Raw genomic sequence first — 19,024 nt, 5'->3', positions numbered from 1 at the left:
TGAAACTAGACTTACTCTATGATCCAGCAATCCCACTCGTGGGCATATATCCAGAAGGAATTCTAATTCGAAAAAGATACATGCACCCCAATGTTCATAGTAGCACTATGTCCAAATGTCCATTGACAGCTGACTGGATTAAGATGTGTGGTGTATATGTACAATGGAATACTACTCAGCCATAAAAAGGAATAAAATAATGTCACGTGCAACAACATGGATGGACCTGGAGGTTGTTATTCTAAGTGAAGTAAGCCAGAAAGTGAAAGAGAAATACCGTATGAGATCACTTATATGTGGAATATAAATAAAAGGACACAAATGAACTTATTTATAAAACAGAAACAGACTCACAGACATAGAGAACAAACTTATGGTTACCACGAAGTAAAGAGGGTGGGACGGGATAAATTGGGAATTCGAAATCTGCCTCTCTTGAGGAGTGATAGAAATGTTGTGGTGATCTTGATTGTGGTGGTGGTTTCATTGGTGTATACATCTATCAAAATTCATCAAAGTGTACATCTGAAATATGTGTAGTTCACTGTACAGGAATCATACCACAATAAAGGTGTTAAAAAAAAAAACACTTTGCTTGGCATTAAATTGTTTACCTGGATGCAAGATCCTTAGTGTTTACATTAAAATTTTTATTTACAGTACAAACGTAATAGAGAATGTAAAAATCCAAAATGTTATAATTCCACCAGGTTAAAATAAATTCTTACACTTTTTCAGGTTTAATACATAGTATTCAAATATTTTCATTTCTAAGAGGATCTATCAAACAGATCTCAATGTTGCAGCATGCTTTAGAGAAAAAATACTTAAAATGGATTTTTAAAAATTTATGGTTGCTCTATTATTGGTATTACAACTGGTTAAGGTTTGGAAGTCCAGAAGACTCCTGTCTCTTGTATTAACTGTCCTAGAGATAGTATTTTTACATTATGCTTTTATCCTACAAGTACAATATAAACAGAACATCTTTAAGGTATTTTACTACCTGGGCCTTAAGTTAACCAAAACACAAATATTTCAAAAATATAACAGATAAAGGCATACCTCAGAGATATTGCAGGTTTGGTTCCAGATCACTGCAATAAAGTGAATCACACTAATTTTTTGCTTCCCAATGCATATAAAAGTCATGTTTATACTATACTTAAGTCTATTAAATGTGTCAGAGCATTACGCCTAAAAAAACCAACACATACCTTAATTAAAAAATACTGATGTTGAAAAAATGGCACCAACAAACTTACCCAATGCAGGGTTGCCACAAACCTTCAGTTTGTTTAAAAAAAAAAAAAAGGCAGTATCTGCAAAGAGCAATAAAACGAGGTATGTCTGTAAATGAACCCTTTCTCATAAATTCAGCAGTACCTTGCAAGATTTATTATAGATTCTCTTAGGAACAATTTAATATTGAGAGGAAAATGTCCATATTTGGAACTCACCACTGGATCTGTTGGATGAAAAATGTTTAGTAATCGGTTACAGATCTCTCTAGGCAAAATATGGTCTTGACTTCCAGTGTTTCCTGGGCGGATGCCACGCAATGCCAAAAAAACTGCTAGTGGGGATCCCATACAGAAGAAATTTTCAACCTAAAATGACAAAGTCATCCTAAATTTTAAAAACGACAAAAGGTTTTTCACAGAATCTGGGCATAACATAATATATGATAAAATACAAATAATAAAATTATCTTCAAATATATATATTTTTGAATGAGCTTTGTCTAGATGGTATCTGCATTATTTGTTAACTCTGTAACAACCATGAATTATTTTAAGCAATCTATCCAGAAGCAACTTCAGTATCTTTAAATCTAAGAGAAAATGACGAATGAGAATAAGGAGAAGGAAGATTTATCAAGCTACCCTTTTTTGGTAAAGTCATAATATATTAGGTGCTCCGAAACATATAAAGACAATAAGGCTGAGCTTTTGCACTTAGAGTTTACAATCCTGTTGAGGAGGCAGAGTAAAATAAATGCGTAATAGAGGGAAAATGTGCTGTATGAGAGTAGAGAAAGGAGTAACTCATCCCAACTTCGTGGGCCTTACAAAGGAGGAAGCATCTCCACTGGCCATAACAGATGAAAAGGATTTCCAAAGTTGGGGTTGGGATATACTAGGGCTGGAAAGAAAAATATGGAATATTGATAGAACCACATGAAGTAAAGCAGAGGCAGGAAAGAATCTGGCTTAATTCAGAGAATAGTCTAATGTGGTTGAAAAATTGGGTGTGGGGAAAATGTTATTTGGAATGAGAGTGTACAGAACACTGACTGACTAAGAAAGTTGGATTTTATAGCTAGTGAAACATTTGACCCATGTTTTAGGAGGTTAGTAAATCTGGTAGTAGCTTGTAAATGAATTGGAAAATTAAGAGGCTGGTGACTTGGAGACAAGGTAGAAAACTAATGAAAGAGTCTAGGTAAAAGATAATCTGAGCCCAGAAGGACAAACTGTTCCATTCAGAAATGGAAATGTGAGAGGATAGGGTGGAATCAACATGAATGCATGGAGATGGGAAAAGAAGGCGCCAGAGGCAATTCACAAGACTTGGGTCTGGCTGACTGGGAAGATACTGGTTCCATTAACTGTAACAGGAAATTTTAAGTAAATTATGTTTTTGTTCATAATAAGTTTGAGGTATCTGTAACATACCTAACAGGTAACAGAAGTTAGGATAAGAGATGTAGAATTGAATATATCATATCCAAGGCTGTGTCATCATCATATAAGTGATGTATAAAATCAAGAGAATGGGTGAGATAGCTTAGGAAGTACACAGAATAAAATGGCTTTAGATAGAACTATGAGGAATGTCCACACTTGATTAGCAGGTAAAGGAGGTAAAGCTATAAAAGAGAGGTTGAAAGGAGAAAGAGAATCGGGATAATGCAGCATCATGGAAGTCTAGGGAGGAGAGGGCTTCAAGAAAAATAAGGTGGTCAGGAGCACTGGATTATACAGAACATGACAGCTTCCCCTCCTAAATCCACCCTACCTCTCTTGTATGTCCCATATCTTGATGCAAGTCATCCCAATTCATCGCTCCCTCTTATCCCCAATATCTAAGAAATCATCCCAAAAGATTCCAACATTTCATTTCATCACCTCTCATCTGGACTATGCTGTTAACAGTGTCCCTACCTTCAACTTTATACACCTTTAATCTTTAATCTCTTCACCACACCTCTGGGGTGATTATTCTTTTCTTTCCTCAAATGAAAAAATAAATATAAATGAACATGTATTCTGAAATGGTACCTTTACATTAAAGAAAGCTTGAGAAAGTGCTTTTTTTTTTTTAAGGACTGGGGAACTTCAACATGTTTGAAGGTTGAAGAAATCTAACTTGTGTTAAGATAAATTAAAAATAAAAGAAAAATCATTTGGACTAATAGTGACAGGGCTGAAATGCACACACTTACACATGTACACCCTAGTAAAATGCTTTATGCGTTGGTCAAGCACTTTATAAATGTTTGTTAAATTCATAGAATAAACAACTTTTCTTTGTTTATGATTCGTTTGCCATTTAACACAGAAAGGAATTATTCTTTCTCAGATAAGAGTAATGACTGCTTTAGTGTAATCTACATCCATCAAAGAATTTTAAAGGTGAGGAAGAACTTCAGGTGTTTAGTCTAACCTCCTTGTCCAGAGATGAGTAAACACATGAATGCAGAGATTTGCCTAATGTTATATAACTAGTTAGTGGCAAAGCCTCATGATCAGAACCAAAGTTTCCCAGTTTCCAGACCAATGTTTGTCAATATTTTTTAACTTTTTAAAAATTTTAATGACCTAACACTTTCATTCTGAAAATAAATCCATCTGCCAGATAATAGACATACAAACACTTCTGTTCCTTTTTTAACTCTGGAGTCTTAAGTATTAATTTGCCAATTCATCATATATTCCTTTTTAAATTTCGGATTTCCATTTTTTTTTCTATGAGTAATTAAATAATTAAAAATTCATATTATTAGACTCCTGACTATGTGTTAGAAGGACAGACAGTTACGGAGAGCACAAATTCTAGTAACGTGATACTGAATTTTGAGATTCTAATCTACTTTGTGGATCATACTCAATTCTTCAGTACAAAACCCAGGATATGAAAGAGGAGAGTTTACTCTACCAGATCAATTCTACATATTTAACACTGAGTATATATAATAATAGTAGTAGAGATAGAACTCAAATTCCAGGAGGAGATGACTCCAAAGACTCCAATTCTCTTACGACTTTTAAATTTATCTTATATAACTTTTAAATGTGTAAGTTAAAAAAACCTTTATAAGTCATAGAGATAGATTCAGTAAGAAAATTCTTACTGCTTAAAACAATTTCTGCATCCTTCCATTACCTAACCTGTATTTAAGTTCCTATGATAAATGAAATGGGTATCAAGAAGAGATAATACAGCACACTAGACCCATGTGTACATTCAACTGGAAATGAGTATTAGGAAACTTAAGTCACACTCCATTTAACACTGCAAACAGACTGTTATTTAGCTATAGGCTGTGTCCTTCCCAATAGTTAGGTCAATGTCAGCGTCTCCCTGCCACTTTTTATTCTTCTGAACCATTGCTTTTGACAGCTCTATTCCGATGCTCAAAAACCCTGAAAAGCTTTCCACTGCATTTATCAAATACAAGTTCCCCCCCTTTTTTTTTTAAGCTCTTCCTGTTTCCCCACAGCCCCCATGCCAAGTCCTGTATATTCTAGCCAGACTGGTTTGCCCACCTTGGTCCAAACTAACTGGTGCACCCTCTGCTTGTGCTTTTGTCGTACATTACTGACTGACCGAAATGTCAGCTTTCCATCCCTGGAATCACCACTGATAGAATTCCACTTATTTTTCTTACCATATACAACTAGTTGGTCAGTAAAGTTTGTTAATTCTAAATACTAAATATTTCCAAGATCTGTCTCTATGTTTCTTGTCTCACTATTTGAGATTATTTGATATTTCTTGGGGGTGCTATGAAGTTGTATCCCTCCACAACCAATAACACTGCGTTATGCATTTTGAGAGCTAGGAAACCATCACGTCCATTCTTTTCACACTGCATGTATTCAGAAAGAATCTTCATTTGAAAGAATAATTAGGATTTCATTTGAACCCTAACATCATGCTTCAAATGCTGTTTGAAAAACAACTGAGATGAAAAATGAAAATCTCATCTGTCTTTCCTTACCTTAAATTTTAAGGCAGGTGTTTGTGTCATAGACGATGCCTTCAATCCTTGTAGCCGTTCTTCTATTTCTCTCAGCCTAGGAAGGAGTATGAGATTATGCACACATTCATATTTATAAATTTTATAAGTATTAGATGCTCACTAGTTCCCTAAAGCATAAAGAAGACAATGAAGACCTAGTATCCAATCCCTCAAACTAATCCTTAACTGACAGTATTTAAAAATGTACCTGCTGTAGCATAAAAAGTCTATAAAAGTTTATAGAATAATTAGTACAAGTACTCCTACTCTTCACAATACATGCTGTTAATAGCTTTCTGGGGGAAATCTTTAGTAAAATGTTAAGGAACATCCAAGTATGTATATGCCTTAAAAAAAACATACCAAATGTTCATACCATATACACTATTTCTATGTCTGTCCTTTTTCTACACTTAATGATGAATCTTAGAGATCTTTTCACTTCATTGCCTCCTGATCTACTTCAATCTTTTTAACAACTGTGTAATTGTCCACGTCATACAGATTAAACCTTTCTTTGCTGATGAAGTTATTTCAATTTTTTCCTATTAGTGTTTCATATCTACTTACATTTAATAAACAATGGAACTAAGTTAAAAGAAAAGGTGCAGTTCATTTCCTAAGCCTGTTATAAAAATTCTTTTTTACTAGCTTTCACATCTAAAATGCAGCTCTGAGCCTTGCCAACATGACATTTTCTTTCAAAACTATCAATTATTTTGACACTATAAATGTGTGTATCTATACTATGGTATGTAACAAGATTGTAAATGAAATCCTTAGACAACTTCTATAAGACTGAAATTCAATGCTTCTTGAGTAAAAATTTAAGTCAACTAAACTGATTGTTTTTATATAATGCTAACTATCAAAAAGAGTGACTTTTCATTGTTCTATTAGAATTAATTGGATGATCATTAAGAGAACAAAGACTGAGCATCTAACTAGAGATGAAGATAGGAATGTAGCAAAGAATTAAAAGATGGTATCAGGATGGCCAAAAGTGATCAGGTAAATGTCAAAAATATATTTTTCAAGAAAAAAAGAGCTTTAAAATTATTTTCAGAATAATAAGAAAGGTAAAGGCCCATCTCTAAGATTAGTAAAACTACAAAGGATTACAAACTGGTAAACATTTTCAATAAGGACTCTAGAGAGTGACTCAGCTTTGAATAAGTTTTAGATTTCACTCTAACAAACTGTGAAGAAGAGACAAAAGAAAAAAAAGATGACTATTTTATGCTATAGGAAAACACGTAATTAGCATGAAAATTAATAGTCTCTAGCTTGATTAGGCGTTATCTAATAAACTTTGTACCCTAGACAATGTATTTTTTCTTTATTATGAAAATTTTAAGTTTTCTCCTTGGAGGTCCGGTAATTCCATGAAGATATTTAAAATTCCTTTAAGAGACTAGGGCATTTTACCGTCGTTTGGTCATATAGAGTTCATCAAGAAGGTGTCGCTCTTCATAGCTCATCCATCGCTCATCAGGCAACTCTTCTTCCTTCTGCAGCAATTGTTCATAGAGTCGAACTGGATTCCAGCCAGTCATTATGTCATAAGTGATGACACATCCCAAGGAATGTGACACTATTGAGACTTTACCCCCTTTTTCTTCAAAGTCCGGATTCCGAGAACAGAAAAGGGAATACAGTCGGTTCAGCTCTTGCTGAAGGCCTTTAACTAGCTGTTTGAAATAAGAAAACATCAAATTAGATGTCTAGTAAGATTTCTAAAGAGCCCTGGAAATTTCTTCTTTGTTGCAATGCATTCATATGCAACCCTAAATTCTTGTATCTTCTAGTTTTTAAGCCACAGTAAGTTTTAGGAAAAGACTATCTAAGTATATAGTAACAGTCACTAACATACTGCATATGCTACATATTATATATATTATTACCTTATGCACTTAAATAAGAGTAATGCAATAAAAGGCCACTGTATGATTGAAGAAAAAGCTAATGTTGATCTACTTGATATTCCAAAATTCCCATTAAGTTGGTAACACAGGTATGAGCAAAAAGTTGTTTTATATGGCTGGTAAGCAGGGCTTTTTTCAGGTTTAGAGGTTAATAAATAATGTGGGAATTTTTCTTTGTAAAACTGTTTCCTTTGAAATTTAGCTTTAGAATAAGGTTCTTTTGTTACTCAAATCCGTATGTGGCTCTGACTGAGTTTTAAGGCAGTCCTTTTCTCTTCCTATCATTGCTTACTTCTATTTGATTATAAACTTGCTGCCTGATATTCAGTTTCTCATTTCAGTACTTCTTAATATGCCAGCTGTTACTCTGGCATACAAACATTAATTATGCATTGTTTCCATTTTCATCTTGTTATTTTGTCTCAAGAGACAACTAGCCTTCATCAGGTTTCACTGAACATTATTTAGCAGACACAAACTGAAAATTATCTGAGCACTCATATTTGGCAGAGACAGGAGTGACACGAATGCAGTAACGTGAATGAAGGCGTGGTACTCTCTCTGGTCGCTGATGTCTCAGTTCTACAATGCAATACTGAGGTCTGGTTAAAGCTACTGAAACCACGTATTGGGTCTGATGAAATATATTCAGCCAGTGAAGGAAGAGATGGACAAGATGAGCTGGTAACATGAGGAAGGATGACAAGCTGCCTTTTCTCTAGGGAAGAATGCAAAAATTTTACTTTCACTGAACATTTTACTTTTTCCTGGGAAAAGCAAAAGAATTCCATGCTTTAGTGTAATAATTCTCTTTCAGTGTGCTTGTTAAATACAGACTGCTGGGCTCCATCCCAGAGTTTCTTAGCCAGCACTTCTGAGGACTACAAGTTAGTGGCAAATGCATATGAAAATATTCTAAGACATGGTAATTCTAGTCAACAGAATTTAAGAAGTAGGCAGTGTGATGTGAAATTACATGCTCTGTTCAAAGGGAGCTATAACAAAGCTTTGGACTTGGCTTTGACAAGAACATGAACTAGCCCTTAAAATTTTTTCATTTTCCTGATTTACAATCTACATGAAGGGAAGTATAGAAAAAGCTAATGTTTCAAATAAATAAATTCCTTTAAAAGCAACATTTGCTAATAGTTTTTACTTTTGAAAGCCTTGATTTTAAGATTCTTACCATGTTAAGTCTAGAAATATTAAAAGATATATAATTAAGTATTCTGGCAAAAGGTACTCAATCTTTTTGTTTTTAAAAAATACCAGCCACCCCCCAAATTAAAGTTGAAAAAAGGGAAAAGACCTACCAGTGGTTAACCTATTTCACATTAAAAAAATTTAAAGCATCACTCACTATACCCAACATTTTCTTAGTCTAGCAACCATATCTGGTTAACAAAACAAGAGTAAATATCCAAGACAGAGAAAGCCTATTTGACACTACAGTATTTCACCATGGACTGAAACCTAGAATGGATAGTTTCTGAACAGTTGATGTTTTCATCTGTTTTAATAATCATATACATGAATAGAAATGGTCTTTTTCCTTATTAGAACATATCTAGATAGTATAGTATTTTTAATCTTTGCTTATAGCGTACATATAAAGAACATTTGTGGTCGATACATTATGATTTTGAAAGCTAACTTTTAAAACGGCTTTGCACTACCTCTAAATACTTTTATAAATCATCCACTCAGCAGCAAAAGGAGAAATCCACCTCGATTTTGTATCCAAAAAGTCTACTCTAATTAGGGTTTGTTTTTCCCCTTCTCCTTTCTGATCCAATTATATTCTCCCAGCTAGGATCCCCTTGTGACCAGCCATATTCATTTGGGATATCTGAACCAAGATTAATGATATAACTTGTGATCTTAATTTCATTAGCTCTACAATATTATCTAATCAAATCAGCTAACACAAACAACAGGCACTGGGTGGCTTTTCAAAAGTTTTTTTTTAAAAGCATTTCTAATTCTCATAACCACTGGATAAAAATTAAAATTTATGAAGAAAATCAATCCAAAAGGAAAAAAACCCAGTAGCTTCAAGAGAAAATCCAAACACCCAAAATATGGCTGAAGAATATAATTAATCCTTTGTCCTTCTCCCTACTCCAGGAAATTTTAATGAGAAAAAGTAATTTAAAGAGTTCATATACATCAATTAGATAATTTTCAAGTAACAATGGCAAGTTAGGGCCATGACAATTTTCTTCATAGTTCTTTATTTTAAAAAGCCATTGACAAGAGAGTTCAGATGTACAAAAGATGTAGTTTTCTCTGGATTTTTCATGTTACTTTATTTAGGGTTGAAGAAAGAGCCAAAGGCTCTCGATGATATCCTGATAGTCTAGAATTACTTTCTTTTAAAAAAAAACTGGTCCTCAGAAGTATGACTTGAGAAGTACTGATCGATATGCAAAACTTTCCCCCTAAACATGGCTCTTTAGTGATTATTTGCACAATCACTAACTGGGGTCCTCACATGAGCATCTCAGAATCTTGAGTAAAAAGGGGCCTCAGAGACGATCTAATTTAAACTACTGTGATGAAAAAAGTTGCCTCCATAACACCTATGGTGAGCCAGTCAGCATCTACCCCAGTGAGTATCTCCATACTAAAGTGGTCACTTTCATTTAAAAACATTTCTTCCCCAGTTTTATTGAGATATAATTGACATATAACATTGCATAAGTGTAAGGTGTACAGTGAAATGATCTATGTTTATATTATGAAATGATTACCACAGTTAGTTTAGTTAAAATCTATCACCTTATATTATTTACAATTTTTTTCCTTGTGACATTTCTATATTTTTAAGGCAGGTTTAGTTATTACCTAGTTCTTTATTAGAGTAGGAATATTCTCTTCCACAATCATAGCATAGTTATCAATGTTATAATTTACTTTGACATAATATTTTACCTAACCTACCATCCACGTTTTAATTCTGTCAGTTGATTTAATAATATCCATTGTAGCACCTCCCTCATCCAGTACAGGGTACGGCTAGGATGAGGTGTAATTAGCTATCGTATCTCAAATCTCCTTATTTGTAACAGTTTCCATATCTATTCTTTGTCTTTTATTATGTCAACATTTTAGAAGAATATAGTCTCATTCCTACTTTTTTTTTTTTAAGAATTCTCTCACTTTAAGTTTGTCTGATGTGTCCTCATAATTGGAATACTGCGTAAATAATGCTGTGTCTTTCTCTGGGTGTCCCTCAGAACATTCAGTAAAGACATTGCTTGATTTCCCCATCATTTACTTTTCTGCAGTCTGAGAGGATACACTTTAAGACCATGCAAATAATCCATTTCTCATAAAAAATCTGCCCTCATTTCAGCATCCACTGATGATTCTAGTCCAGTCCTCTTCCTGATCCACCACGATAGCTGCAAAATGAGACTCTTTCAATTCCAGCATTCCTTCCACATTTGCTAGTAAGCCCCTGGCATTCTACTGTAGGCAAAGGACCTCCTTGCTCCTCCATTTATCTATTTATAATCAATATGGACTTAGACATTTTTCAATGATTAAGAATTCCTTAGTATATCATCTTTATTATAATCCTACATCCTTATTATAATTCTATATTTAATATAGAATTAAAATCTATATTAAAAGTACTACTAACAATTCCTTACAATAAGTAATAACAATTACTTAATTTTTTTGGTGCTCAAATTGTTCTAGACTTGGCCAGTGGGATCTGTTTTTTTAATTTGACTTTTGTGTCCTTTTGTTTTGAGCATTTTTCTACTTTTTGTCAAAACAAGTTGTTCCAGCTTTGACTTGGACCTATCCTGCTCCTGCCCAGCAATCAGCCATTTTCCTAAGAAACTCTAGTTTTTCTTAGTGGGGAATAACAGTACCAGAGGCAAAGATCTAGGTGCTAGTTGTGCTCATTAGACTGGGGTGTCTTTGCTTCTTGGCCTTTTCAGTGGACAAAGGTAGGAAATATATGCATGTATATACTTCTATGTGCTTAAAAATATGTTTAAATTACATAGATGTTATCTATATACATTCACGTATTTTCAAAATCATACATTCACATTAATACTCTCAATTCCAGTGCCCCCCATGGGGTTCTTTTTTTGCCTGTATTTTTAATAAGCACCACAAGTGACTGTTCAAATTAGGGATGTTTGGGAAACACTGCTGAACACTGCTGATGAATCTCAGTCACAGGCTGTCAGCACTTTTCCAGGAAATTCAACTGGATCAAAAAACCAACAAATTTAAAACACTTCCATTTCATTTATCTTAGCTATCAGTTTCCTTTTCTTACTGAGTATCTGTCTTATTTGACCCCATCCTGAGGATAACTATCTTTGAAGATATAAGAGCAAAATAAGAAGTGATCACTTTCTCAGTCATCATTTGCCAATGGCCAGAGCTCTGAGCCTGACACTTTAACCTTTTTAGTTTTTCCGGATATTAATTCCACTTAAAACTTTTAAAAAAGCACTTATTATTACTTTTGGGGGACATGACTCAGAACATTTTAGTTTTGAACACTCAGGATACCTTCTTAGGAGTACTACTCACTGTATGTGTGTGTGTGTCTGTATCTGTGTAAGGTATATAGAGATGGATGGGTGTGTGTGTGTGTGTGTACACTAATATGCTCTCAGCCAATCTCTTTCCTTCCCCCCACCCCCTATGTAACAATGCCCGCTGTACACTCTAAAGGACTATGAACATGTAAATTATTAATACTCTGCTTCACCAACTAGGTCTACTTTGTTGGTTAGAATTAAGTCCAGAATAGCAGTTCTCCTTGTAGCTTCTTTTACTGTTCTCTATCACATCAAGGCAGACTTTGCCCAATGCTGGTATGTGGCAATGAAGGGAATACAGCAAAAGGAATGAAGACAAATCCTAAGGGGATGGTAGCTGGAAGAGAAGGAAGTTTCTATGGCAACTAACAAACATTTCTGTAGACTTTGTAAATGAAGATACGTAAATGGTATCTTGGATGAAGTTAAGAAATTACTTTGAATGAACAAAATCAGAAATGGACTGGCTTGGAGCTGTACAGAGTTCTACTGGTAATTACTCTTTGTACTAGTTTCTTCATCCTTCAAATGAGGATATTAATCATACCTACTTCATAGGGTAAGGATTAAACAAATTAATACGTTAGGTAATTAAGTTATTTCCACGTAACACAATTCTTCTCTTACCGATAAAGTGACAAACTGCGCTAGCAGAGATTCTCTCATCCCTCTGAGCAAACTTTCACCCCTCACCCCCACCCCACCCACCACTGCCACTTTAGGGTTATTTTTGTGATTTATCAGCAACATTACTACTTGAGAACTGTACAAATCCACTACAGAAATGACACGATAGAAGCAAGTCTATTATATACAAAACATCTAAAGGACATTTCTAAGTGTCTAAAACTCTTGTGAGGAAAATACCCAGTTATTAATCAGATTTATGAAAACTGATATTTTTTAAAGACCTATTTTCTAACCAATCTCTCACTTCCAAGATTATCCATTTTATTAAGGGTACCAATGTGTAGTTTAAGACTATCAAATACACTATGAATTACAGGCTATTTATAGATTAATGGATTCCTATAATTTTTGCTTGTGGGAAAAAAAGCATAAACTGTTAAAATTCAGGACACATATGCTATCACTCTAAAAAATACCCAATAGAAAGAAGATAATCATGATACTTACTTCATCTCTATAAAGTGGGCTAGTATAATACATTATGTCCATTGCACTGCTGTTTAACATATCCCTTAAACCTCGTACTTTGTCTGGAGTAATGGAATCAACAGTGTCTACAAATTAAAAAAAAAAAATTAAACTTACAGAAGATCTGTTTGAGGAAAAATTGTGAAAAAAATTACATTCTCTGAAATAACAGTGTTTTAAGTTAACATTTAAATATTCAAGACTAGCTATGAATCTAATGAACCTTCTCTTCTTGAAATTTTACTATTTATTTCACTATATATATATTTTACTATAGATATTCAAAAATAGTGAAGACAATTTACCTACCACAAACATCACTTCACTCATTGGTGATGAAAGGTTAAAAACATTTCCTTTAAATCAGGAATAAGCTAGGGGTATCTCTCTTTTTTAAAAATTAAAAAAAAATTTTATTGAGGTATAGTTGATGTACACTGTTATGTAGGTTTCAGGTGTCCACCATAGTAATTCACAATTTTAAAAGGTAATATCCCATTTATAGTTATTATAAAATATTGACTATAATCCTTATGCTGTACAATATATCCTCATACCTTCTTTATTTCATACAGAGTAGTTTATACCTCTTAATCTCCTACCCACTAAACTTGTTCCTCCCCTACTAGCAACACTTATGTTGCTTTCATATCTTTGCTACTGTTAAATAATGCTGCTATCAACACTGGGGTATACATATCTTTTTGAATTAGTGAGGTTGTTTTTGGATATGTACCAAGGAGTGGAACTGCTGGGTCATATGATAGTTCTATTTTTAGTCTGAGAAACCACCCACCATACTGTTTTCCAGTGCTGCACCAATTTACATTCCCTCCAACAGTGTATGAGAGTTCCCTTTTCTCCATATCATCTCCAGTGTTTGTTATTTGTGTTCTTATTGATGACAGCCATTCTGAAAGGTGTGAGATAACAGCTCATTGTGGTTTTAATCTGCATTTCTTTGATGATTAATGATGTTGAGCATCTTCTGATGTGCCTGTTGGCCCTCTATCTTATTTGGAAAAGTGTTTATTCAGGTTTTCTGACCATTTTTTAATTGGGTTGTTTGTTTTTCTTGATGTTGAGTTACATGAACTGATGGATATTAACCCCTTATTGGTCATATCTTACGCAAATATTTTCTCACATTATATGTACAGGTTGTCTTCTCATTCTGTTGATGGTTTCCTTTGCTGTGCAAAAGCTTTTAAGTTTACTTAGGTCTCCTGTGTTTATTTTTGCTTTTACTTCCTTTGCTTTAGGAGACAGATCCAAAAAAATATTGTTATGGTTTATGTCAAAGAGTGTTCCCCTTATGTTTTCTTCTAGGAGTTTTATGGTTTCTGATTTTACATTCAGGTCTTTAATCCATTTTGAGTTAATTTTTGTATATGGTGTTAGAGAATGTTATAATTTCATCCTTCTACAGACAGCTCTCCAGTTTTCCCAGCACCACTTATTGAAGAGACTGTCTTTTCTCCATTGTATATTCTTTCTTTCTCCCTTGTAGATTAGATGACCATAAGTGCATGTGCTATATCTGGGCTCTGTATTCATTTCCACTGATCTATGTGTTGGTATTTGTGCCAGTATCTTACAGTTTTGATGATGGTAGCTTTGTAGTATAAAGCCAGGGAGTGTGATTCTTCCAGCTCTGTTGTTCTTTCTCAAGATTGTTTTGGCTATTCAGGGTCTTTTGGGTTTCCATATACATTTTCAAATTATTTGTTCTAGTTCTGTGAAAAATGCCATTGGTATTTTGATAGGCGTTGTGCACTGGATGTGTGTATTGCTTTGAGTAGTATGATCATTTAAACAATATTAATTCTTCCAATCCATGAACCTGGTATATCATTCTATCTGTTGGTTGTCGTCTTTACTTTCTTTCATCAGTGTCTTATAGTTTCCTGAGTACAGATCTTTTACCTCCTTAGGTAGGTTTATTCCTAGGTATTTAACTCTTTTTGATGGGATGGTAAATGGGATTGTTTCCTTAATTTCTCTTTTTCGACAGTTTGTTGTCAGTGTATAGAAATGCAACAGATTTTGGTATACTACTTTGTATCCTGCAACTTTACTGAATTCATTGATGAGCTCTAGTAGTTTTCTGGTAGCCTCTTTAGGATTTTCTTTATATAGTATCATGTCATCTGCAAACAGTGACAGTTTTACTTCTTTTCCAATTTGGGTTCCCTTTATTTCCTTTTCTTCTCTGATTGCTATGGTTAGGACTTCCAAAATTATGTTGAATTAAAGTGGCAAGAGTGGGCATCCTTGTCTTGTTCCTAATCTTAGAGGAAATGTTTTCAGTTTTTTCACCATTGAGTATAATGTTAGCTGTGGGCTTGTCATATATGGCCTATATATGCTGAGGTAAGTTCCCTCTATGCTCACTTTCTGGAGAGCTTTTATTATAGGATGTCTACTATTTTAACATATATTCTACTTGAAGTCTTAGCCAACTTAGTACAATAAGAAAAAGAAATAATAGTTTTAAGAAATGGAAAAGATCTGTTTTCATTTGCAGGTCATATGGTTATCTACAAAGAATATACAAAAGAATCTATAGAAAAATTTAATGCATATATACTTTTGCCTAACTACCACTATGATCAAGATACAGAACTGTTCCATCACCCTAAAAAACTCCCACATGTATCCTTTTGAATTCAACTCCCCCTGCCCCCAAACTCTGGCAACCACTGATCTGTTCTCTGTCCCTATAGCTTTGTCTTTTCCAGTATAACATAGAAATGGAAGCACAAATTATATAACCTTTGAGATTGACTTCTGTGATATTGTGATATAAGAAGAAATACACATTTGGTCTTTGCCTTTGGTTCTGGCACTGGGTTCCAAAAACCCTTTTAAGTTGCTGAGTGATAGGGGTAAAACAAATGTCTTTTATTATTCATGAGACTTGGTCAATCATACCTGAGTTTATGCTAATGACGTGACTCTTGGAGAATGGGGGCTGGTTGCCAGAGGAACCAATTTTGAACTTTCTGCCCCATCCCCTAATCTCTGGAAAGGGGACAGGGGCTAGAGGTTAAGCTCAGCTGCCAATGGCCAGTGATTTAATCAATTATGCCTACATGATGGAACCTCCATAAAACCCCTAAATAAACAGGGTTTGAAGAGCTTCCAGGTTGTTGAACAAATGGAGGTACCGGAAGGGTGTGTACTTGAAGGGGACAAATCTCTGCACCCCTTCCCTATACCTTGCCCCATGTAGCTCTTCATCTGTATACTTTGTGATATCCTTTAAACTAGTAAATGTAATTTAAACCAGTAAATGTAGGTACAGTTAATCCTTGAACAACATGGGTTTGAACTCTGAGGATCCACTTATATGTAGATTTTTTTTTTGATAAATACATACTACAGTGTATTAGGCCATCTGCAGTTGGTTGACTCTGCAGATGAGGAACTGTGAACACAGGGTCAGAATATAAGTTATACTTGGACTTTTGACTGGGGTAGGGGGATGTCAGTACCCCTAATGCCCACATTGTTCAAGGGTCAACTATAAATGTTTCCCCGAATTTTGTGAGTTGTTCTGATAAATTACTGTACCTCAAGATGGGGTAATGGGACCCACCAATTTATAGCCAGTCAGTCACAACTACAGGGGACAATCTGGAACTTGTGAGCAGCATCTGAAGTGGGGGGCAGTCCTGTGGCACTGAGACCTTAACCTGTCTATATTATCTTTGGGCAGCTGGTATAGGAAAAGAGTTAAACTGTAGGCTACCCCACTGATGTCTATCAAGAACTAAAGATTTGGTTGGTATGGGGAAAATCCCCAACACATTTGGTATAAGAAGTGTTGAGAACAGAAACAAACAGTGGTGTTCTTCCTTTAACCTCTTTCACTCAGCATAATGCCTTTAAGATTCTATTGCAGTAGTTTAAACATAACAGAAAATTATAGACTCAGCGGTTTTATTAAATGTTAATTCATCCATGTTATCTACGTTCCTGAGCAGCCTGAAAAATTTATCTGGGTGGATGGGAAAAGCTCAAAGACAGTGCTATTACCCCAGAACTTTATGTGTGAGCCGTTGCTGCTGAGAAGCCTTCTTTGGTCACTAGCATTCTTTTTAAAAATCTCATTACAACTTTTAGGTGTCATTTTGGTTTATAAGCTATAACTGACATTCCTAACTGACCATGAGGCAGAATCACAGACTAGGAAGAAACCCTGGAAATCATCGGGGGGGGGGGGCAGTTCAGCACTGTGATGAACACAGGCTCTGGCATTGTGCAGACCTAGATTCTATCTGCCATTCTTAGTTAAATCCACATTTTACTGAGTTTCAGTCTCCTTATCAGCAAAACAGAGAAAATAAAGTATGTATTTCATAGATCTGTGAGAAAATTAAATGAGATACTCCACGTAAACAAACTGCAGAGAACCAGGCACGCAGTAAAGGCTCCACAAACAGCAGCTGCTACTATGTCTAGTACAACTCTCTCATTCTTCACATTATGTAAATAATCAACCTAAACATTCTATTTTAATGGTTTTAACATTCAAAGGACAGAGTTTTGCATAAAGAAAGATGCATATATTATAGAATTTCTTTATGCTAAATTATAATTCACCAGCCCAAGGAATGCAGGTACAACAATAAAACCAAAATCCTGAGATTTTTATCTTCCAAATATAAGGGAAGAAAATTATTAGGAAGAAAATGTAAGATCATATGAAATTGTGGACAACAAATGTCTTAAAAATATTGACAAGTCACTTTTCTGTCAAAAACTCCCCCCACCCCAATCCACAGAGGGCATGCATGAAAACTATGCCATCTGTGAAATCTATATGGTAATCCAAATGGCCCAAGTTGATGTAATTATTTTTAAAAGTCAATGGACTTTATTTTCTTTAATAATCTAGAACAAGAGTATACCTTAAGACAAAGACACTTCATTCCCAATGAGCAACACTTTGTTGTCAGTGACTAAATCATTCAATTTTTAAACAAAATGTACCTCCATCCAGAGTAAGTTTTGACCGCCACTCAACAGGCAGAAATTCAACGTGTGTTGCATGGTTGGAAAAATGCCTTTCTTCTATTTTTCTTGCAGCCTCCCTCATCCTAAAAAAGCAAAACAAAAATAAAACAAAACAAAATCTTACCAGAATAATTTCACATATGTATTAACATGGTATAAAATGTCTTTAATTGTAACACTTCCATTTGCTTATAGCTTTGTCCAATTTTGTTTCAACTACTGCTATACTATGCAACAGTTTGCAATACTAAGACATCTTCATTTCAAAGCTATTTTCCTAAGTTTGCCGTCTATTATTTCAAATATTCCAAGCTTCCATACTATATTCTAAATAATTACATGTATAAATCCTCAGTAGAGAGAATAGTATAATAAAATATCCCTGGTGCTATCACCCAGCTCCAAATGTTAGCATATCGCAACCTGTCTTATTTCATTTATTCCTCTACTGGTTGTCCTCAAAGTATAGATTTTTAAATTTTATTTCAAAAACTAAGGTACAGCAAAACTGACTTGTTTCCCTTTTTGGTGCCACACAGATTTACGGTTAGCCCGCCATAATGAAGGTACAGAATACTTCTATCACCTAGAAAACACCCTCATGCTAACCCTTTATGGTTTGGTAGCACCCTTCACTCATATTTTAAAGCAAATCCCAGATACCACAAATGTAGATAGCTTAGTTTATATTTCTAAAATGTAAGGAAAACATAACCTATTCAATACTATTAGCATATCTAAAAAGTTAATAATTCTTTAATTTCTGCAAATACATAGTTTAGCAATCTCATTTTACCAGTTAGACTATAAATGTTACCTTTAATAACATAAAAATATTTTTACACTTTTGAATTGAGCTCCAAATGCAGCTCATGCATTGCCAATTGGTAGATTTCTCTCTTAAGTGTCTTTCAATCTAAAAATCCCTTTCTTTTTTGGCTTTGTAATTCTTTTTGTATCCTGTGGAGTTTCTCAGAGTCTGATCTTTAATGACTGCATCCCCATGGTGTTATTGAACATGTTCTTTGCTCCCTATTTAGCAGTGAGATACTGGGGCCTCATCAGACTCAAGCTGTACTGTTTTGGCATCAACC

At 34.5% G+C, this 19,024-nt stretch overlaps 1 protein-coding gene across 8 annotated transcripts in view; it reads right to left on the bottom strand.

Annotated features, from left to right (window-relative positions):
• DDHD1 (DDHD domain containing 1) overlaps positions 1–19,024 on the bottom strand; it is a 70,427-nt gene that overhangs the window by 14,305 nt on the left and 37,098 nt on the right. For all 8 annotated transcript variants that reach the window (XM_045522032.2, XM_074365508.1, XM_074365509.1 and 5 more), the window contains 5 exons: positions 17,907–18,013; positions 12,888–12,994; positions 6,677–6,939; positions 5,228–5,303; positions 1,461–1,610 (listed from right to left, as the gene is read on the bottom strand). In XM_045522032.2, coding sequence (XP_045377988.2) covers positions 1,461–1,610; positions 5,228–5,303; positions 6,677–6,939; positions 12,888–12,994; positions 17,907–18,013 — 703 coding nt within the window. The remainder of the gene's footprint in view (positions 1–1,460; positions 1,611–5,227; positions 5,304–6,676; positions 6,940–12,887; positions 12,995–17,906; positions 18,014–19,024) is intronic.

The sequence above is a fragment of the Camelus bactrianus genome, chromosome 6 (assembly GCF_048773025.1).
Source record: "Camelus bactrianus isolate YW-2024 breed Bactrian camel chromosome 6, ASM4877302v1, whole genome shotgun sequence".
NCBI classification, from domain to species: Eukaryota; Metazoa; Chordata; class Mammalia; order Artiodactyla; family Camelidae; genus Camelus; species Camelus bactrianus.
This window is presented reverse-complemented; position numbering and strand designations above follow the sequence as displayed.